Below are 23363 nucleotides of genomic sequence, written 5' to 3' on the forward strand. Positions count from 1 at the left end.
CATGTACCCTGGAGACAATAACGGCCACTTTACAAGAGAGACATCTACAAACGGCATATTTTGATTGTAGAAAAGAAATAAAAATTAGGTTGAATTTGAGTCTCAGGGAAACAAACGTCCACTTTTTCAGCGATTCCCAAGAATCTAAATACACAACATGCATTTGTAGTGCACTGTTCACTTTTGCACTACCACCATTGCACACACTCTACCATAGCACCTTATCATGGTCATTGCATCACATGGTTAGTCCATACCAGACTGAGAGATGTGTATGCATGTGAGATACACAGTATGTGAGTATGTGTGTTTGTTGTGTTATGGTTGTCTAAGCTACTGGATGCCTAAAATTTCCCTCGTGATGAATAAAGTATCTATCTATGGCCAAAAGTATGAGGATACCTGAAAATAACACTCATATGTGATTGTTGAACACAAGGGCGTAACTTTGGGTTCAACATGGGGGGGGTTGTGATCTCCACTTTGGAGCACAAGTGAAACTTTTAACGTCAAACACGTCATTTTCTGCATTCTGGTGAATTTTTCTGCATCAACTTATGGTGCAAATGTCTTTATTTATGTAAAGGAAATTACACAACATTGTTTGTTTTGGTTGAACTGGCCAGTTGTGATTATTGGCCCCCACCCCCCCTGTAAATGATGCCTACGGTTGACCATATCATTCCTAAACCATGGTCATCAATGTGCTGCTCTAACAGCCTCCACTCTTCTGGTTTCAATGTTTCCGCCACATGTTGATCCTGCTGCAGAGATTCACTCCAAGATTGATTTTTGGTGATCGGGTCCAGTTCATCCCAAAGCTGTTGGGATGGGGTTAAGGTCAGGACTCTGTGCAGACCAGTCAAGTTCTTCCACACCAAACTGGAGGAAACCGCTTCTGAAACAAAGCTAGCTTTGTGCACGAGGGTGCTGCCACCAGAGCTGGACTAGTCCCGCTTTGCCTAGTCTATATCCTTCACGTTCCACTTCTGGGATTGCTCCGGGACTGCAGGAAATTCCACCGGATGCACGTATTTTCCATCACCTTCCTCTTTCTTTGTGTTAGCATTCTAAATTCCGGTGGGTTTCTGAGGACTATGGTTAACTGCTCCTCAGATCTCTGCAGGGTAAATCCAGACAGCTAGCTAGACTATCTGTCCAATCGGAGTTTTCGCCGAGTTTTTCTCGGCTAGTCCCCACAGCATTCCGGGATGGGAGAATAACGTGCTCTGGTTTTATTGGCATTTCTTTAAACCAATCACAATTGTCATGGGCGGCACTAAGCGCTGCAAGGAGCCCCGGTGGCGCTGCAAAATAGCCTCTGGAAGGGAACGTTTACGTTCAAAAGTAGTTTTAGTCGTGCAACAGAAAACTCAGATTGGACAGATAGTCTAGCTAGCTGTCTGGATTTACCCTGCAGAGATCTGAGGAGCAGTTAACCATAGTCCTCACAAATCCACCGGAGGTTAGAACGCCAACACAAAGAAAGAGGAAGGGGACGGACATCCGGTCGAAATGAGGGACAGCCGTGTAATTTCCAGCAGCACCGGAGCAATCCGGGAAGTGGAACGTCGTGGATATAAACTAGAGCTGGACCAACATATCAATATGCACAATATTAGCTTGTTGCAAATATATCTGTATCGGTAACTTATAACAATAAATGTAAGTACAGAAATGCCAAACTAGGTGTGAAGTCATTGAACATCTCGTGTCTCCGTTATATAGTTAGTCCACCTGAGAGCTCTGACAAGTTGATTTGTGAAATGTCGTGCTCAGTGCGTCTCTTGGTTAACTTACAATTCTTTAAAAATATCTAAGGGATTCATATCAAGTTTCTTTGTTTACGTAAAAACATCTATTATAGTGCGTTCCATTTACCTCGGAACTCGGAAGCCAGTTCCGAGGTAAAAAAAAACGTGGAATGCTTATGAAATACAGTGCTTAACTTTCCGTAGCTTTTTGAACGAATGGTTCATAAGAACAGGCTGGATTGTCATGTTGTAACAGGAAAAGGGGACAAACACAAACCGCTGACACAAAGTTGAGAGCACACTTTGGTCTAAAAGATTCCTCGAAGGCTTCATTGGAAAGTTGTTTTGTAAAAGAAAAATGAAAAGAAAACTGAAACAAAACCGATGGGTGTCCAAATACTTCGTATAGTCTAGAAGTGGTTCTCAATAAAAAAATAAAGTGTTCTAATATTTGAATTCCTCCTTTGTCGTTTATTATTCTCCTAAATATACAAACATAAGTGAAAGTGATTCGAGATCTACTTCTGTTCGGACATTGCTGATTAAAAACCAGAAAGGGAACAAGTCAAAGACATTATCTAGAATTCTTTGTTGTTGATTTTTATTTATTTTTATTTTTTTTATTATTATTTTGTTTCAAATCCAGGTCAACAGCATACAACTTTCAGAGTCCTCCGTTAGCTCGGTGGAAAGAGAGGAGCGGCTGGAAGCCCGAGAGCATGCTTCCTCAGCAAACGTACAAAAGGAAACCGCCGTCCGTTAGCATGACATCAGATTAATCGCTCTTAAGAAGTCACACGGGAGGGGGGCAAGAACAGAAGCATATAACCGGGCAAAAACTAAACAAACTTCTTTTTTTTTTTTCTCCAAACATTTTCAAATGAACCTACAACTAAAAAATATAGTCTCACTTCATCAATGGAATAACTGTCAAGCTCTTGCAAAGAAGCACACGTCTCATAAATGGCTAAATCTGCAACCGACGCCTCGCCCTCTGAACGTTTCCCCGACGACAGAGATCTGCACTTCTGAGCTAGATTGAAATGTTGAGCATGTCAAAGACTTCACTTTCTGTATTCTGGTGAATTTTCTGCATCAAGCTGTGGTGCAAATGCGGGCGTATGGGTAGATCACCTGGCAGAGCCCGCGCCCATATATGGAGGTTTACTCCTCGACGCAGCGGCCGCAGGTTCGACCCCGACCTGCGGCCCTTTGTTGCATGTCACTCCCCCCCTCTCTCTCTCACCTTTCATGACTTCAGCTGTCCTATCAAATAAAGGCCTAAAATGGCCCCCCAAAAAAAAAAAGTATCTTAAAAAAAGAAGAAGCTATGGTGCCGAGGTCTTACTAATGTAATGATTTGTTTTTGGGGGTTTTTTTTTGTTTTTTTTGGGGGGGTAAACCCCCCCACTTCCCTGCAAATTACGCCTATGCCTGTCGGTCGTAATCAGTCAGCAGCAAACATATCAAGGACGTAGATTAACAGATTCTTTTACTCTAAACTAGAGGGGTCAGGATTATTCAAAAAGTGTCCCGAAATATGCTAAATCTGCAGCTTGTTAGCTTTTAGTTTTAGCATCGGTGTCATTAGCTTTTGTTATCAATTGTTCTTCACGATATTAAGTCAATTCTCCAATTTTATATGATCAAGAGAATCATTGCAAAAGCATTCAAGTCCTGCAAGAACATTTTGGTCACATATGTCAAATATGATTTTTTTTTTTTTTTTTATCTTTAAGATGGCGTTTTATATGTGGACATATTTGCCTCTGGACTACAGATGATGGTACCAGATCCCTCACAACAGTGTAGGAAAACATCATGGTGTTGGATTTTTCAGAACATGTGCTTGTTAAGAAATGTTCCAAGCGTTTTGGGTGGAGCAGCACTAAGTAACATTTCGTTGCCAGATGTTGATCATTTTTCATGACTCAAGTGAAGTTTTGGTCCCCATATTCATCTCATTAAAAAAAAAAAGAAACCAGTTTTAACCAACTACCTTTATACACCCACTGCTGACTGAAATATGTTAAACGTAAGTTCACTGAAATTATTCACAATAAAAAAAAAAACATTTCCCCACTCAACACTAGTGGCATCTATACATAGGAGTTTGAATGCGTCTCTCTCTGGAGACTTCGGCCTCCTCTTTTCAACCTCCTGTCTATAAAAACCACATCTCAATGTTCTTAGCACCACGAATAAGATTTCATTTACCTCCATGAGGTGAAGGCAGAATCTCAGAGACGTGTTACCTGTTAGCGTGGCTAAATAAAACTACAGCTAAGTGAGAAAACAGTTGGGTTTTTTTTTGCAACTTGAACGTGAACTAACCCTTTAAGTGGCCTGTTTTTTAGTCTTTAGTTTAGCCTTTTTAGTGCCACTGAGGAGTAGGCATGGGCCGGTTGCCGGTTTCAAGGTCCACCGCGGTTTGAAAAACCACTAACATTTTCTGTCGTACCATCCCTGAGGTATGAGCTGTTTTTTTAACCCTCGTGTTGTCCGCTGGGTCAAATTTCAAGTTTTCTATTTCAGAAATATGGGTTTCTTTCAACCAAATTGCCCCAAAATAACTTGGATGCATGCATGTACAATGTAGGAACTAGAGGATGGATACCTGAACCGAGCCCGAGCCGGGTTCGGAGAGATATTTAGAAATGAGGTTCGGGTCGGGCTCGGTCACATCAGCGCGGTAAGACATTGAACATTTTAAATAAAAAAAAAAAGCTTATTATGTAGGTGTGCCTGTGTTAACGTGCACTTGTTGCCCCGTGTGTCACTCATCTCATCTCATCTGTTGACATTTCCGAATGCCTTCCTACAGTCTTTCCAAACAAACAAACGTACATGTCATTAGTACGAGAAACTAAAAACAAAATGAGATTTTATCTGTGTCGGGCGCGTGCCGTATCGGACAGAAAAATGCGTCTCGATCCGCACTCTAGTAGGAACCCATACAACATTCTTCGCAGGTAAAATTAATGATTACTTTCATTGAATTTTGGGTGTTTTTATTCAATTTTATAGCATTTGAAGAAAGAAAATAGGATTTAAAACAGTATCCTGACCAAACTTTGACATCAACCAGTTTTTTTAACTCAAAAATTAGGTAATAATGTCATTTAAATTAGGTTTATTGACCATGAATATATTAAAAAAATAAAAATACGTCGGGAAAAGCGAATGAAACGTCTGAAAAAGTTCATTTTCAATTTTGACCCAGAAGGACAAGTTCACGATGGACGGGAGACAACACGAGGGTTAAGAGTCTTCAAGGACAGAAGAAATCACTCTCCCTGCCAGTGTGCAGTGCGTTTCAAAATAAAATACATTGTGTACGTTTTTTTTACCCAGACATTTCAAAAAAACAATACATTTATAGTAATTGCAATACCGTGAGACCGTGATATTTTTGCTGAAGGTTCTCATACCGGCCCATGCCTATTGAGGAGCATTAAGTGCTTTTCATTGTTTTCAGCCCCTTCCACACTTCTGACACCTGTAGCTCTACAAAGTGATCATCATACATGTCTCCTGCTGGAAGAAGCTCATTATCTGCGGAAGCAAACGGACGATGCTCACTTTAACACTTATCGCCGTCATCCTGCTTGCAGATGCACAGCGCAGACATCAGATGAGAAATGTTGGGTTATCCGTTTCTCCCCGTGGTGACCTGCGACCCTTTGCACTCTGAGCAGCAAAGTCTTCAAAGGCTGAGTCATGGAAAGAAAAGAAAAAAAACGGAGGAAGATTGGTTATGGTCTGACTACTTATGGACCGACGGCAGTGAGAAATCAAAAAGAAGAAGAACCACAGGTACGGAGCGACAGAGAGGGAAGTGGCGAGCACCAGTTGTTTCTAGAAGCATCTCACGGCCAGTACAGTAATAATTATAAAGAGGACGATGGATGGAGTCCTGGGGAGTTTTATCAGAGACAGAACATACAGCTGATAAAATAAGCTACATATAATGCCTGTTCAAGTTCAAAACCACCAAATCCAAAAGCTACAATTCCAACAAAGCCAGTGAAAGATCTTAAGAAACCACTTTAAGTTGGTGGGACCATCAGTCCAAACGGTAATAATCACCAACAGCACACGTTACTTCTGCACTCAGTGGAGGATGAGTAAAGGGGGGGGGGGGGGGATGTATGGGGTATGCCTTTTCAACTCTGGGACTTATTTAAGTAATTTAATATTGAAAATATAAACTCTCTACTTAAGCGGAATTACTCTGGAGCTCTTCAAGAGTTTTCAGGTGTGAGCTTTGACCGATGATTGTACTTCAAGGGGCTTGTCAAAGAGACCTATAAAAACCTGACTGAGTGGAGTACACGCTGAAGATTCAAAATGTTAAGGTATCGCTACAATCAGATAAAAAAAAGAAAAGAAAGAAGCGTAATTAAATAACAGTATCATTCCTCAAATGTATTTATACACAGCAAGATTTCCCAGAAGACGTTGTGAGAGTGAGAGGGGCACTGATGTGAGAGAACGTCCAAACACTCCAGTCTTTGCTGTTGTCTTGAGTCACAGCGGGCATTTATTTGAGGGGCTGATAATTCAGGGGGGTGGGGGGCAGTGGGTCAAGGGAAAGGGGCCTTATCCAAAAGTGCTTTACCTTAACGTGCCCTGCCACTCAGAGCCGCTGTGAGTCGGGATACCAAAAAAAACTGTTTGGGTTTATTTGATTTACTCATTGAATGGATGGAAACGAGTGCATCCCTTTCACTCGAGACAGCAGCCTGTGAGATGGGAAGGACAGAGGCTTCAAAGTGAGGCGAAATAGTGAAAAAATAAAATAAAAAGGGCATCCAAATCTCGCAGCGGGTCCTGGTGCAGCGATGTTATTGGCCAGTTAAGAGGAGGGCTGAGCGGGATAAGATCAGGACAGAGCAGGGCATGGAGGGAGGGAGGTCGTTTGGTTTTTTTTAACCGCGGGGCAAGCTGCACATTTCACAGTGCTCCGTGCCGGGCTGGTTCATGAAGGTGCAGTGGAGGCAGGACCACATGGCGGAGGAGGACGCAGGGGCCGAGGGGCCACCCATGGCCCCGTAACCCTGAGAGCTGGAGGGCTGCCCGCCCACAGTACCTGGAGGGACAGGACAGGGATTACAGGATGTCAGGACAGATACTCATTTTCACATAATCGATATAGCATAGTCTTGCGATATTTTCCGCGGCAATACTGTATCGATACACGGAAGTATCAATCTATTATATAGATCGCACATGAGAATTTATGTTTTTTGGTACTTGAAACTAACCAAAATGTAAACGCTCGGTACTTTAATACAGATGTTGACAAAGCTTTCCTTTTGGGGACATAATTTGAAGTTGGAAAATAAATAATATCGTACCATGGTACCTCTGGTGTTTACCACTCCTATTATTTTTCTATAAAATGTTAAACAATTTTTTGTCTGACCAACTAGGCCTGATGGTTTTGGTCACAAGCAATAAATTAAACTAGATAAGTCTGATGAAGGTCACAAGCCGAAAGGTCTCGGTCTGACATCGAGGTTATTCTTTATGCTACACAGGTTGAAAAAGTTAAAACCCAAAGACATTCAATTATGATATTTAACAGTGAAAACTGCAAATCCTCACATTTGAGATCCTTAAACCAGCGATTGTTTGACGTTGCTGTTTGATTAGTGTCGCTTTGCCAGACCCTCCTCCAAAGCGCACTGAAGGAAGGTCTGGCTAGTCCACACCGCATTTGGGGGATGGGAGGAAAACGTGCTCTGGTTTAATGGCATTTCTTTAAATCAATCAGAATCGTCTTGGACGGTGCTAAACTCTGCACAGAGCCGCTGCAAAATGGTCGTGCGAGAGATAACTGAGATTGGACAGATAGTCTAGCTGTCTGGATTTACCCTGCAGAGATCTGAGGAGCAGTTAACCATAGTCCTCACAAATCCACCGGAGGTTAGAACGCCAACACAAAAAAAGCGGAAGGAAACAGAAAATACACGCATCCGGCGGAATTTCCCGCAGCACCGGAGCAATCCCAGAAGTGGAGCGCGAAGGATATAGACTACAGTTTAATAAACAGCTTGAAACGTTCTGTTACTCTACTTGTCAACTAATTATTTCAACACTAGAGCACAGACTAAACTCCGGTCGGGCCAGGTAAAACTGAGGATGAGACTGTGCCCTCGGTGCTCGACAGCGACTTACTGCACAGCTGCTCGATGGTGGCCCACTGCTCCGACTTCTTCCAAGTCTGTGCCAGATCTTCATTAGAAGTCCTCACCGCATCTAATAGCAACCCAATGCTGTCCTGCAGAAACAAACACAAACTCGGATCTATCCGCTGGACAATGGCTCAACGATTCAGGACACTAAAGACACCACCAGCTCGTGGTTTTGTAAGTCTGGAATTTATAGAAAACATCCTAATCTGATCAAGTATCGTAACACAGAAAAACTTTTTTTTATCAGCTTTTGATTGGGTTTGAAAAAGGGTCAGAGTGAAAACATCCTCACAGCAGTAAATATTTCCAGATGGGAATGTGGCCTTTACCCATTTGCGATACAAATGGAAAACAAATGGCAAACTTGAGAAGATACTTTGAAGTGTTGCCTTACTCTCAGAGGCATGACTTCATTGGTGACAAGAAAGAGGAGCAGATGGAAGTCTGACACGATGTCCAGGAAGGCCGTGGAGGTGCACTGGGACAGGTATGTTGCTAAACTGTGGAAATCCTGCAGACACACAAACAAAAAACTAAATGCATCACTTCCTCTGACCGCTGGAGGTTATGGAATCCAAAAGGTTACCCCGGACCGGTCATGTCAAGTTTCTTTTCATTTATTTTTATTTCGAGCAAAAAATAAAATAAAAAAAACACAATAAGTGCGTAGCAACACACCAAATGAAACAATATCTATGAAGTGTTACGAATAATATGTTCAATCTGTCCGAAAAGGAGCAGGATGAAGCCGAAGCTTGTTATTTTTCCCACCCCTCATTCAACGTTAAAATCCAGACAGAGACAAAGGTGACTGAAGAAAGTCTGACAGGAAATGACAACAGCTTCAGGAACCTTTATGATGTGGATAATCATGTGGCCGCTCTAACTCTGAGGTTCCTGCTTTTTAAACTCACCTGTTCAATAATTACAAATGTCCCTGGACCTCGATTCTCCAAATCATCTGGTCATTATTTGTGACAGTGAAATTGGCAATGTTAAGACAAAAACAAACTGTGAAAAGCACATGAACTTAGGCTGTGACATGGTCTATACGTCCAGTACGCAGACAGACTTAGGATGGGTCACTGCAAACCAAGTTCCATTCAAAGTGTAAGCCAATCCAGCCAGGAGTCGGCAGACATTTGTTAACTTAAAAGGGGAACTACGCAGATTTTTCAAAATGCACGAAAATATTAGTAATTAGTAAACATGAATCCAAAAACAAGAGGCTAAAACTCAAATGTGTGACATCACCAAGACTACAGTGAGGAAGTGCTACACAGAGAATGACTTGGGAAAGATATAGACGACACTATACACTATATGGGGACATTTCTGTTTCACAACTAAGAACACTGCAATAGAGTAAAGTTCATTTGGGTATTAGCATAATAAAGGTTAGCCGAGGACGGGTGATTCGGTGGTTGCCTAGCAACAACAAAAAAGACGCATCTGTAAAATTCTCTGTCTGATCGGGGCCTGGTTCATTGGACGGTTCAGACGGTTTCTTTGCTTCACCAAGACCGGTTCAATCAGAGGTGAGAGGGTTAAGATAAACAGAAGTTCATCCAGATAAGAAAAAAACAAAAAAAACAACGTACTTGCGTCTCTCCCAGGATTTCACGGTTCTCAATGGGGAATCGTTGTGTGGAGCAGAAGGTGTACTGGGGGTCCTTTGGAAAAGTGGTTGTTATCTGTAGAAGAAAGAAAACACTGTGATTCAGTGTCAGTACATTGCATTAATAAGAAAAGATGCTGCATGTAGAACAAAACACACACCTGCTGACCATAAAAAAACAAACAAATCTTAACTCACATCTATGATTAGGTACTCCACAGGAAGAGGCCGAGCTAGAAACGTGACATCATTTCCAAACTTGTCTGTGTCCTTTTGGATCAAAAGAGGGAAAACAAGGGTAAGAAAACAAACTAAATATAACATCTGAACGAAGCAACTCGTAATACCTGGCCGCAAAAGCAAACCAAGTATCTTGGTTGTCATTACTCTGCTTAGGAGACAAGCAGTCCGATCATTTGTGTAATGCGGTGTATTCTCAAAACCATGAACCATACACTATTACATATCACGGACCATTTCATGTTGCCACATGTCTGAAGTGTTACCTTGAAGAAGACGTCTGGTACATACTGCTCGGGGCTGGACTCTTTAGCGTAGCCCAGCTCAGGAGCGTCTTTGCAGGGCAGCAGGCACTCGTCTCTCACCAAAGCCATGCACTGATTGGAAACCTGGTATCCTTCAAAGTGCACCTGGTTATCTGGACCGCCTGCACACAGAGCACAGGGACAGACACATGGATTCATTTGTTGGATGAACAATAGGAAATCACTGTTGACTGAATACCAGCTGTTGAGTAGAGCTATGTTATACTCGTTTCAATCGATAACATTGATAACATTTTTTCAGACGTTTATACAGTAGTCCTCATAACACGTTGTCATTTACTTAGATATGTCTATAACATTTAAAAGGTGCTCTAAGCGATGTTGGTCGACGGCACTTCTTGTTGACGTTCAAAGTATTTTCCAACAAAATGAGGCTAGCTCGCCCCTCCTCCTCATCCTGTCCCTCCCTTCCGTGCTTCTGCGCACTAACCCCCCCACCCCCAAATCCTTCTTGTTGGTTATTGGTTGGAACACTGTTTGTTATGTTTGGTGGTGCAGGTTGGCAGTTTGTTTTTGTTGCCATTTGTGGAGCCTTCAGGGGACAGGCAGCTAGCGGATAGTGAGGAGATGTTTGCTCTGTGACAAAAAATGTTGTAGCCTAAAAACGCATGACATCGCTTAGAGCACCTTTAAATGCCCAATGACAAATTAAGTGATAACATGGATAAACGAAACAAGTCCACATTTAAGAAGCTAGAACCAGTAAATGTTTGATACTTGTAGATGATCAGAACGGTAATTCATAAACTTTCTATGGATCAACAATTGATTTGATTTCTCTGCCACAGGATTGAGTTTTCTACAAAACCAGGAAGGCTTTCAACTCGACTTCTGCAATCACACCCCGTTAGTAACAGCAAACAAACAAAGCCAGATCTCAAGGCTCTTCAGCTTTACACATGAAACTCATTTCCCAACAGGATGCGTCTTTACACAAGGGAAAGTAATGCAGATGGACTTTGCAGCGCTGGCTACAATTAGAAGTGTAGCTATGACGTCAGCTTTGGCTGCCAGTGTCTCATTAACGCAAATGACCAAGATGCTGCAATGTTTTGTGCTTTTCTGGAACAAATATACGAGGTGGTCTTGCTAGGTTGTAAAGGAGGGAAAGTGGAAACACTTGGCCTCCATCCAACAGACCAGCGAGCATCTGACTTTGATCACACTGCTACACTGGCTGCGAACACAATGCAGATACTTGAGGAATAATGTTTTTTTAAACACTAAAAAGGAGCACCTCACAAGCCTGGGTTGCACTGAAATGTGCAACTCTGGAGTCAAGAAGAGGTGAAGTTTATCAGTACCACTTGTTTTGCAAATACACATGATGCATTTAAAAGGTGACGATATGTATACACATGAGTAGGCTTAAAGTTAAAACTGTAAACAATGCACATAAATATTCAACTTTTCAAAATAGGATGCTATTTTTGAGGGATGCTCATTAGATTTCAATATACTACTCAGCAGTGTTGTAGTACTCGAGATCGGTCTTAAGACCAATTATTGAAGGTCTCGGTCTAGACCACATCTGCAGGGATTTCACTAATTTGCGTGTGCATTGTCTGATATAGGCCTGTGTGTTAAAACTTGCAAATTTAACCAATAACTTGACTGTTAACGTAAACCCCCCATCTCCACGCCTCCTTTACACTCCCAAGAAAGTGAATGCGGGAGACAGGAGAAGGAGCTCTGGCTGTTAACAAAAATCTGGTCGTAGCAAATGGACCTTTGACACCTCTCCGGCTTCACATGTCAAGTAATGATATTTTCACAGGAAACTGGACTCATTTTAGGCAATTCATTGAAATAGTTCCTACTTAGCCCTAACTTTCGCCTCAGACTGAACAAAAACGTACCCGTTGCCACCACGGTCACAAATTTGGAGCCAAAATGGCCGTCTCGAGATAGCCTGCAAGGGTTTGAATGTAGATTCTGGAAGTATCCCGCCGTGATGCACTCCTCGGCGCTCAGGTAGTGCGAGTCCTAACAGCAGAAAGGACAATGTTAAAACATGGAGGAGAGCAGCATAGTAGTCTGATGAATAGGACGTCTTTGAGCGAGCTGCATCCTCCTCACATTGTTTCTCGTGTAGCGGACGGTGCCTATCCTCGTATCCTCAGACAGCAGGTCAGTGAAGATCCAGCCCACCTGAAAACCAGAGGAAAAAGAAAAGTAAGTAGAGTGCAAACAATTAGTTGATTAATCTGCAAAAACTTGATTATCTATTGATCATCAAAAATGCCAAAATGTCAGTTTTCAGCTTCTCTAATGTGAATATTTGCTGGTTCTCTTAATTTTGGATGATAGTAAACTGAATACATTTGGGTTTTGGACAGTTGGTCCGACAAAACAAGACATTTGAATGTGTCATTTTTTTAATTTGGAAAATGTCTCTGGAAATATACGTCACTATTTTCATTGTCATTTAATGGACCAAATCATTACCCATGACAATAATCATCAAATTAATCAATAATGGAAACAATGCAGCCCTATAAAATTATTAGTATTATAGTATATTAGTATAGTATATATAGTATATTATATTATTATATTACTTCAACATCCAAAATGACTTAACCAAGAACAAAAAGAGTTAGTGCTGTTCACATACAGCTTTAGATTTGGCCATTCCCATCAATTTAAAACAGAGTTTGCCATACAGACATATTGATGTTTGATGGAACCAACGTGAAGCAGTTTGCGTTGCTAAAATAAAGGCTCAGGTTAAACGGGTGAAATTCTTTGAGGAAACATCGAGAATTCAAAAGGCTTCAACAGTGAGGCAGCGGAAACATCGCCGGAGAAGCATAAATCTGCCTTTAGCCCTAAATTCGAAGTGTGTCACACTTCTGTAGTGCAAACTTTAAGTATTTGGTGTAAAAGCAAAGTAGGAAACCACTTTGTCAAAAGCGAATTGGGAGACACAGTGACTCAGCGACAGAGCAAGCAAGAATAGACGGCCGACCTTGCACAGGCCCAGTTTGGCAGCAATTTCGTCCACAGCTGCCGCTTTCGGATCATCCACCAGCTCCAAACTGTTCTGAGTGGCATTCTGAAACAACAGGGACAAAGGGCCGTTCAAATAAAAAACACAAAGAGTTACTACACAGTAAATAAAGACTTTCACTCCTTGATGGAAGCAAATTGACTAGAGGAGCTGAAGCACACAGTGATACATTTAGGTAGGCCTGCACGATTAATAGTTATAAAATCGCGATCTCGATTCACCCCCGTTCGTGATAACATTTTTAAATGACTTTTTTTGGGGGGCATTTTCTGCCTTTATTTTGATAGGACAGCTGAAGACATGAAAGGCTAGCAGTTAAAGAGTGTGCTAAGAAATCATTCTGTTTTTGATACTGTACTTAAATTGGCAATTGACAAACTCCATTTCTCTAGAGACTGAAGCTGTAGCTGCAGCATGTTGACTGACATGTTTTAATTATGTAAATACATGTTCAAGGAGTTCAGATAGAGCCTGTATCAGGGCCATATTTAGTTCAATGTGTTATGTCACTATTTTTGGTAACCTACTGTACTTAAATGGCCAGTATGTACTTTATTTTCTTCATTCATTGAAGCCTCTGTGTTTACAGGCTTGTGGTGATGAGTAATGTGCTATAGGTGCCAAAAACAAATCTATTTGGTACTGCCAATTTGTTTTGTTTTGTCATGGTTCACGTGTGCAATAAACATTTCACTTTGTGAGAAAAAAAATCGTGATTCATATTTCCCCCCCGAATCGTGCAGGCCTATATTTAGGCTACATTTACATTGCTACGTTTTGGTTTGAAAACAAATATCTTCTGCTACAGTTCCGAGCCTCTAAACCGGAGACATTTGGAAACACTTCTGACCCGTTTTGGTTTGGAATCTGCGGGGTTGTTTTACAGTCTCAACGGTCGCAAATGGAGACCTTTGGCAACACCGACGCCAACGTTTCACCGCGATTGGGTCACGACGACTCGTTCTGAGACTGAGCTACTAACGTTACCATGGCAACTACCAGCAACGGGCGGAGTATACACGCTGCCTCCTGTTTGTGCCCAGTATACCAGAATGTTGATGAGATGTGAGGTTTGGGCGTGTTAGTTTAAACGGAGATTAGTTCTGGAGCTAAAAACACTGGTGTGCACGGAGATCGCTTTTGGCTCAAAACTCCCCTTAGAAACCAAAACGTAGCAATGTACAGTAAATGTAGCCTTAGAGTGAATCCCTCACCTGTGGTGGCTCGTAGATGGCAGCCACCTCAGCTCTGATGCCCAGAGGGATGTCTTTGTGCTCAGTGTACCGGCCGTACAAGTATCCCATCCTCTGACTGCCCGTCTTCCTCCAGAAGTCCAGGAAGCGGTCGGCAATGGTGTGGTTCTCAAACATGATGTTGTCCACGTGTCTGTATTTCTGGGAGGAGAACCGAGAAACTAAATTCATGAAACTGTATTTGGGATTCATGTGTGCGTTAGGGCATTTTAAGACAACATGAGCAGAGGTTTTTATCTCCAATTACGGGGCGGCTGTGGCTCAGTCAGTCACATGGATTGGCGGTTCAATCCCCATTTCCTCGTGTCCTTGGAAAAGACACTGAACCCCAAATTGCTCCTGATGGCCAGCACCTTGTATGGTAGCTCGCTGCCACCGTGAAGCGCTTTGGATAAAGTTAATTATTCTCTACTCATTCCAATAACTTCCAGACATAAAAATCTATATGGACTCAAGGGTAGGGCTGGGTATTGTTCAAACATTTTCGATACCGATACCGTGACTTTGATACCGGTTCCTAAATGAAACTTTTTTCGATACCAATTGTATAAAACAAAAACAAATTACAACATTACGGCATAAATCTTTTAATTTACATTTCAGCTCCTACTACATGAGCGCCGTCTCTCTGCGTAACGTAGAGTTTTTCCTATTTGAGAGCCCGAAAACAACATTTTCTGCCATTTTTGGATGAAAATGATTAACCGATTATCAAAATAGTTGCTTATTTTATCGATCGACCAATCGGCTAATCATTGCAGCTCTGAATTTTGGTCATCAACGCTGTTAAAAGGTTCATTGGCACACACACATTAAGGCTTGGTCATCTACCTGTCTGTTCAGTGTGATGGCACTGGGCTGGCACTTGGTGCAGATCCCCTCCGGCCAGGGAGGGTGGCCCTCGCAGCCCGACTTGATCTTACAGCTGATGTTCTCCAAAGCTGCAAACTTCCCTCTGCAGGCAATCAAAACAGTGTTAGAATTTGACTAAACAATTGAATGTGTGCATTTCCACTGAAGAAATGAAAACTACTCACTTATCAGCTCCACCGGTCAGCTTCCGAAGGTATGCGTGGAATGACATGTGCTTCACTGGGGGGTCGAGGTGATTCAGGTAGTCTTCATCAAAAGGCTGAAAAAAAAGAAGAAGCCAGGGTTTCAATAAGTAAACCTTTCTTACAGTAGTGGTGCTAGCTTTAAAGCCCATCTAGTTTAAGAAACTAGGGATGTCCCGATCAGCTTCTTTGATCCGATCTTTACAATAATGAATATCTGCCGATGCCGTGTCCCGATCCGATCCTTGTATTTGATCAGGTAATAGAGCTCACACCGTTTTTTTTGTTAACAAAGTAACTAAAAAATGCCTTAAGCTTAATACATTTAACAAAGTGCAGCAAATTAGTCTTTACTCTAAACACCAGAACAGTTCTCTTTAGGATCCCACCCCCAACCAAAACACCCCCAACCGTTTTAAGTTCCCCGCTGGACAACGAAAACTAAACTTAGCGACGCCTCTTGCCTTAATAATCAATCTTTGATTTTCTTATCGTGTTTACCGATTTCGGCTGCAGGGAATAGCGGCCTGAAAGTGTGGTGGTATCTTGGTGGAATCACGGAAGAAGTGTGGAGAATTGGAGTAATCGGCTTCTGTAAAAAACGGGTGACTAAGAATGACGGACTTTTTTTACTTGTTGCCAAGGACTGGCAAGCAACGAGCCACTCTCTGGACAGACACTGGTTAGTGCCCGCACCCAGGCGGTCTGGCGGTGCTTCTGTGGCGACTGAGGGCAGCGATCACTACAAGCTGATGTGCATGATCGGAGAAAGGTAATCGGGTAAACGCCAAAATCGGCTCAGATCCGATACTGTGATTGGGATCAGGACGTCCCTATAAGAAACAAAAAAAACAAAACAAGAATGAATTCTCTTACCTCTAACGGTACACAGTGGACACACTTTCCAAGGGAACCATGGTGACATCTGTAACGAGAAAAAGAATCATTAGATCAGATATCTGATATTTGGATTTAACCTGAGTGTTTGCAGGAGGTCTTTTTCTTACAGCTGTGGATCTTTGTTCCTGTAGATCTTGCCGTCTTGCTTGGTCAGATACTGATCAATCTCATCCTCTTGGACCTGGGGTGCTGAGAAGGACCGGGGGATCATGGAGGATGAAGAAGAGGACGAGGAAGATGAGACGGATAGCATGGATGAAGAGGAGTGTGGGGTGGCAGTGTCCATCACCTCCGCAGAGGAGGAAGGGGATCCCGAAGGGAACAGGTACAGCATGTCGCCATGCCTACAAAGATGAGACAAAATATGTAACATGTGACTGAGCAACTTCTATTAAATTATCTCAATTGTAAAAATGTTTTCAGATTAATTCAGAGTTTCTGGGTGTAATATTATAGCCTGGCTCCGCCCTCCTACGTACTTCCGCTCAATTTTCATTTTCCTTCAGTACTCCGTCTGGGTTTGCGGTATATTCTTGGGTTTTCTCCGGCCACATCTTTACCGGTCCAATCAGCGAACAGAGGGAGTGGCTGAGAACGATGACGTTGAGGTCGTGCGCTAGTTTGAGTTGTAGTTCCGTAATGGCGGCGGAGAAAGATGCGAGCGAAGCCATTCGGTCCGTTGTGGCAACGCTGCCGAATATCCAGAAGTTAAAGCCCAACCAACAATCTTTGCTGAGTTTTGTTGGTGGCCATGATGTTGTGGCCCTCCTCCCCACGGGGTTCGGGAACAGTTTGATTCTCCAGCTCGCTCCGTTAGTGGTGAAGGAGTTGGCTAAGGCTAACGCTAGCGATGCTAAGCCGATGTCACGACCAAACGTTAGCGATTGGTTATGGCAGATCCAGAGTGGCTCTGGGCAGATCCAATAGTTTTTAAACTTCAACAGAGTACCCGCCTTCAAGGAAGTTAACACTCAATGGAGAGTGGCCAGACTCTCTGTACAAATGAAATGGGCCAGAGTCTGGTAGGACCAGGCTAGTGTACCAGAGTCTGGTAGGACCAGGCTAGTGGACCAGAGTCTGGTAGGACCAGGCTAGTGGACCAGAGTCTGGTAGGACCAGGCTAGTGTACCAGAGTCTGGTAGGACCAGGCTAGTGTACCAGAGTCTGGTAGGACCAGGCTAGTGGACCAGAGTCTGGTAGGACCAGGCTAGTAATATTACATCACTGTCACACCCTTTTACCTGAAATTCCATAACATTAATGAGGGATGAGAGTTGTAAAATCTAGACTTTACTAAACTTCAACACGGTTTGCTTTCACTTACTTGATCTTAAGCAGGCTCAGAGTTTTGTTCTGGGAAAGGATCTCTCCGGTCTTGTTGCGGTTCAGGTAAATAGAAAACCCATTGGAATTGAAACCAAACTCGTTGCCCACCTGAGAGAGAAATAAGTCTGAGTAGACTGGATGATAACTTTGTGTCATACGGACTCAAATCTAAACACAGCTAACTTTCAACCCCAGGAACTGCATTTAATGTTGAGAGCATCAAAATACAAGTCTTAAATCAGTCTCAGCTGATCATCAGCATAATGTATCAGAATATTTGCTCTTCCCTGTAATCCACTCTAGGGCTGCACAATATATCGTTTTTTTTTTTTTTTTTCAAATCATCATCGAGAAAGGCTGCGACACATCAAGAAAGACTCAAAGATTTTTTTGTGTTAGGTGAAAGAAAATTGCACTTTAAAATGTGTCATTCTTTTTTAAAAAGTGGTGCCTTTTATATTCAATTTAATGTTCAACTTGTTCAATAAAATAATGTTGGAAATGATTTCCTTTCATTTGCTATAAATTCAACAAGCGGTTTGTTGAATTTTAGCAGAATACTGAAAGCAGCAGAACTGAGTACATTTCAATATTTGTTCATTTATCACAAGGAATATCGTTATGGCAATATTCAACTACATTATCGCATATTTTCCCTCATATTGTGCAGCCCTAGTCCACTCTCAAATCATCATGTGCCAATGAAAAAGGTGCACATGTAACAATGCCACTGACCCTTTAGAAGCAGATTAGCATAGAGCCTCTCAGAAACTCAGCATGTAGGAAGGAACATCTAAGGTCATCAGAGTGAGCCAAACTAAGCTATTAAGAGCACCCTGAGCTGCTCGGCCAGCAGAGCGTCTCATGGCACTTTAATCATTACATTACACATCAGGCAGACAATCAGTGTGATGCTGGTCATTTCCCTTCACTTCATCTCATCACTTGAGATGCACTTTCAACAACCATTAGTGAACTTTTGTACTGTTAACATAAGAGCAGAATGATTATCTTGGCGTAAAAACTGAACTCATGATGACACTTGCATACAGAAGAAATACCTAAGGCAGCTGCACTGACCACATGACATCTAAACAAACGGACACCACAAACCATCTACCAGTGGTTATTTATCTTTAACGTCAGTGTTGGTATTGTCTACGTCTACGATGTTCCGCTTCCATGATTTGTCTGGTGTCGCCTGAAATTTCGCTGAATATCCTGTTCGTTCCGGATGTCCGTTATCTTCCTCTTCCTTTGTGTTGGCGTTCTAACCTCCGGTGGATTTCTGAGCACTATGGTTAACTGCTCCTCAGATCTCTGCAGGGTAAATCCAGACAGCTAGCTAGACTATCTGTCCAATCTGAGTTTTCTGTTGCACGACTAAAACTACTTTTGAACGTACACATGTTCCACCAAAACAAGTTCCTTCCCGAGGCGGTTTTGCAGCAGCGCCGGGGCTCCGTACAGCGCTTAGCCCCGCCCAAGACGATTGTGATTGGTTTAAAGAAATGCCAATAAACCAGAGCACGTTTTTCTCCCATCCAGGAATGCTCTGTGGACTAGCGAGACCTTCCTCCGCAGCGCTGTGGAGGAAGGTCTGGCAATGCGAGACTAGTGTTGTTAAAGCTAAGCAGAGAACAGTGGGAAGCATTGAGGTTCTTTGAGCATAAAGTCATCATTTATCTCAAGCCACACAAAAGAACACAGTGGTTAGATATTTTTTAACCATAGCTGGGTGAAACTGTATACTGTCAGACTGTATGAGACATAACATCACTTTCAGCTCCTTTTATTCTGTCTCAGCTGCAGAAATAAAACCTGCAGGCTCAGACTGCCTCTCCTCGGTCTGCCTGAAACCCATGGTTTTCTATTCCAACCATCCCTGGCTGCACATTGGCAGGGAAGAAAAACTACTCCCTACACTGATCTGCAGGCTATACCATCCTGACTTAGCACGGAATACATACATTTTTAATGCAGGGCTGCTGCAATGCTCTGCTGGGAGTGGTCTGCTGGAATACTGTTCTATTTTAGGTTTTTCAAATTACATTCAAAATGCATTTGTAATTGTTTTTGAGTGCTTATTATGTATCAATATAGATCAGACAGAACCAAACTAAGAAAGGATTGTTCTTACACAATTAAGTATCAAATGTAGCCTATATTTTTTTTTTTTAAAGCGTTAATTACCTCCATCCATATTCTCTTTAGTGCCTGGGGAATGACCTGCTCTGCTTTCTGCACAGCTTCTTACATAATGGAACAATGAGCAGGCACAAAAGCCAGGGCAATGCAAGTTTACTTGGTGACAACAACGCACACATCAGGGCTCGCATTACTGTAGAAATAGTACACTGAAAAGATGTTGTTCCATGGTGTTGCGATCGGTTACAGTCCAGTCTGTAAAAACTCTAAACAAGGCCTCTCTCATCGGTTTTAATTTGTATCATAAATTGTTACACTGTTTTTTCTATCCTGAAGATGTATCCGTGTGAACCAACCTTGAACCAATCCTCCTTTCCTCCTCCAAGTGTATGGAGCGATTGTGAGAAAATGTTCTTGTGCGTCTCATTAAACCTTTAGAACATTGTGAACTAAACCCTTACTTTGTGTCGCTTTGTTCTCTGAGCTCGCTGCTGCTTTCAGAATCAACTCACAGGAGGTCAAACCAGTAGATAATAGGATACTAGGATAGCTATTTTCTATACAGTATATTTGTTTCTGTATTCACTGTTTATTCCATATTAATGTTCAATATGTTTGTTTTATGTACCCACCATCCACCAAGGCAAAGTCCTTTTAAGTACTTACCTGGCAATAAACCTTTTTCTGATTCTGATTCTGGATACGAACCACAAAACAACTGCGACCGGATTGTTTCCCCAACACCTTGCAAACACATGTGGCTTCCAAAAAATAAGCATTGGTGTTAATTTGACAGTTTGGCCTATATTCTGACATGCAAACTGTCATGTTTTACACATGTTTGTACCTTCTTTATAAAAGCAGCAACAGTCTCCCTCTTGGTAGCAGGAATTTTCTTCATCCCATCTGGGGATTGTACCCTGATGATCTAAAAAAAAATAATAATAATAATAACGTTAGATAAGCTCTTTAAGTGGTCGAAGTTTCCAGTTCTTGGGGACGGAAAGATTCATTGTTAATGTTAGCTACTCATAAACAAAACTAACGTGGACCACCGGCTACAGTTTCAATATAACTCCCAACACCTGTTAAACAAAACAAGGACACTACTACCCCCCCCACCCCCCTACTCTTTACAGTAGTGTCAGAGTCAGATGTTTTGACAACGATGACAGTGCAGAAAAATAAAAGTAATGTTAGCATAGGAGCCTCTACGTTTCAACAAAGAGCTTATGTACGTCATTGCGACCTTAAAATGTCGACTTTGAACCAGACAACGTTAACCAAAGCTATTACGATGTGGGGGGCTTGTTAACGTTAACGTTATACATTGTCAACAAAGTATCACTTTTAATGAATCAACAACACCTTGACTTCACTACAACCACCCATAATATTCGAGCTAATGTTTGGCTAATGGGCTCAGCATGCTAAACTACATTCAAGACATCTGTACTCCTTAATTTGTGCCGGTTATGTAGCTTTGCTGTTATCCAACGCTGCCTCAGCTAGCCAAATAGCGAATATTAGCCGGTTAGCTAAACAGGCCCCAGTCACTACCAAGCTAATTCTGCTGCCTCATCACTCCGGACTTCGGCTAACAAGCTAGCTAACGTTAGCCGAGTCGACCCATTAATACAACTAGCCGTTATACTTACAATGTTATCTGCCATGTTGCTCGGGGGAGTGCTCCGATATATATCGCTGCGTTAGTAGACAGAGACACTAAATACAAATTTCACGTAGCGTTACTGTCTTTCAACGAAACTCCATCCCGCAACTCAAACACCGGGTGTTGCAGACATTAGTGACCGACCGTTTCCCACCGGTCCTACACTGAAACGACCACTACCGAAACAAGCTTTTTTTTGGTGAAAAGGCACGTTCCACTTCTCATTTTCTTCCCTTTTTTTGGCAGACTAAACGCTGCAATGGCGTATCGCTGCCCTCTACTGTTGGTATTAAACAGTATTTTAACAGTTTATATATATTGTTATATAATCAAATACTGCGCAACCTGAGTAACGTGCACATGCACTCGCCTACTTATGATGCGTTCAAATCAACTCAGACGGACAGAGGGCACCGACATGTAAAGTGCGTGGGACGTGTCCACCGCGTACCGCGTGTCTGCTACGCCCTTGGTTTCCACGTTCCCATTTCCCATCCGGGCGTTTCTCAATCAGAGCCAGCCCACTCCTAAACACCCAATGCCTCAACCTTGTTATGATACACTACTCTTTTTAATTGTAGTGGTACATATTGTACTACAGCTAAATGCAGTGGTTCCCAAAGTAGGGTCCACGAGAGAGTTGTTGGACTTCTTTAGCTTTAAGTTTAGTCTTTGAGCTTTTTAAGTGTTATTTATTTATTTATTTATTTATTTATTATCTGCTCTAGCTTCTCCAACATTTTAGACACATGCTATATGGTAATAGCAACGGTCCAAAGTGATATGAAAAAGAAACGCAAAACTACCACAAAGGGACCCAAACCGACTAGAAAGAGATGCCAAATGACCGAAAAGAGACACAACACGACAATGAAGCCACAAAATCCCACAAAGAGACACAAAATGTATGGGGAAATTGCATTTTTTTTTATTTGAAAATGTCACACTTTCTTGAGGAAGGATGCCTAAACCCCCCCGCCAAATATGTGCACCTAAGTCTTCCACAAAGCGAGGGAAAACACTGTTTTGGTCATGGGTTTCCTACACTTTCTGTAATAAAACATCTTAAAGGAGAACTATGCAGTTTTTTTTAGCTTAATTTACCTTAACTGAACAGCTTTGGAGTCATTGGAATGGTTATATGACTTTTTTCGGGTTGAATGGTTGTGTCAGTACCCGATCCGTAACGCCTGTAAGATCCGTTCTGCGCATGTGCACAATTCAGCGCATTGTCGCACGCTATGTCGCGTTAGCATGCAGCTACAATAGTTAGATATGAGTATGCTAACGTTAAATTGTAGTGGAACGAAGCAGCACTTTCTAACGTCAAAAATCGCAGATAAAGGCTTCTGAACCAAACACTACATAATCGGACATGTTTCAGCAGGAATGTGACCCGGAATTGGGGAGAATTTAACAACATTGCCAGCTAAGATGACATATTTACTGCCGTTAGCATGTAGCTACTATAGTGGTATACAGCAGTGGTGGCTGTCTTCAAAAGGACACTTATGTACGTTTACACTTCATCGCACAGTCTATGGTTATTAGTCAAGACGAAGTATTAAAAGTGAAAACATTAACATAAACAACACAACAATGACGTCGCTACACGGTTTTGGATCAGTGACAAGTTGTGATGTTTGGTCGTAAAGTGTTTCAACGCATGCATGGTACAAATCGCACAGGGACATCGTTAGTTTTCTACTACGTAACTATGCGCATGCGCAGAACGGATCTTACAGGTGGTACGGATCGGGTACTGACAGGTGGTCGTCTCGCTCCCCCCTAGCGCCTGTGAGTGGAAAAACCACCCTTGCAACTTAGCGTCAGGAAGTATCACGTGATATCAGGTCTC

General features: G+C 42.2%; 1 protein-coding gene across 2 annotated transcripts; it reads right to left on the bottom strand.

Moving 5' to 3' along the window:
• Positions 1 to 5663: 5663 nt before the first annotated feature.
• On the bottom strand, positions 5664 to 21673 carry nploc4 (NPL4 homolog, ubiquitin recognition factor). 2 transcript variants are annotated; one of them, XM_078278577.1, is made up of 17 exons: positions 21492 to 21673; positions 20681 to 20761; positions 17684 to 17793; positions 16467 to 16703; positions 16336 to 16384; positions 15442 to 15536; positions 15236 to 15359; positions 14366 to 14545; positions 13110 to 13196; positions 12218 to 12289; positions 11998 to 12124; positions 10079 to 10239; positions 9771 to 9842; positions 9556 to 9648; positions 8349 to 8465; positions 7938 to 8040; positions 5664 to 6846 (listed from the first exon to the last, which is right to left on the bottom strand). In XM_078278577.1, exons 1-17 carry the CDS (start codon positions 21504 to 21506, stop codon positions 6686 to 6688), a joined length of 1884 nt encoding a protein of 627 aa, XP_078134703.1. In that variant the 5' UTR covers positions 21507 to 21673; the 3' UTR covers positions 5664 to 6685. The 2 variants fall into 2 exon arrangements, with proteins under 2 accessions (XP_078134703.1, XP_078134702.1); XM_078278576.1 differs by lacking the exons at positions 20681 to 20761; positions 21492 to 21673 and adding an exon at positions 20500 to 20674.
• Between the last annotated feature and the right edge of the window lie 1690 nt (positions 21674 to 23363).

The sequence above is a fragment of the Sander vitreus genome, chromosome 21, assembly GCF_031162955.1.
Source record: "Sander vitreus isolate 19-12246 chromosome 21, sanVit1, whole genome shotgun sequence".
NCBI classification, from domain to species: Eukaryota; Metazoa; Chordata; class Actinopteri; order Perciformes; family Percidae; genus Sander; species Sander vitreus.

What these genes read in the sequence shown, in the direction of transcription:
- nploc4 (XM_078278576.1), bottom strand. Translation starts at nt 20,661, where the DNA reads ATGACAGTTTGCATGTCAGAATATAGGCCAAACTGTCAAATTAACACC. An exon ending in AGAAAAAGGTTTATTGCCAG is followed by an intron (nt 17,794 to 20,499) that starts GTAAGTACTTAA and finishes TTTCTCTCTCAG; the next exon opens with GTGGGCAACGAGTTTGGTTT. An exon ending in AGGAACAAAGATCCACAGCT is followed by an intron (nt 16,385 to 16,466) that starts GTAAGAAAAAGA and finishes TTCTCGTTACAG; the next exon opens with ATGTCACCATGGTTCCCTTG.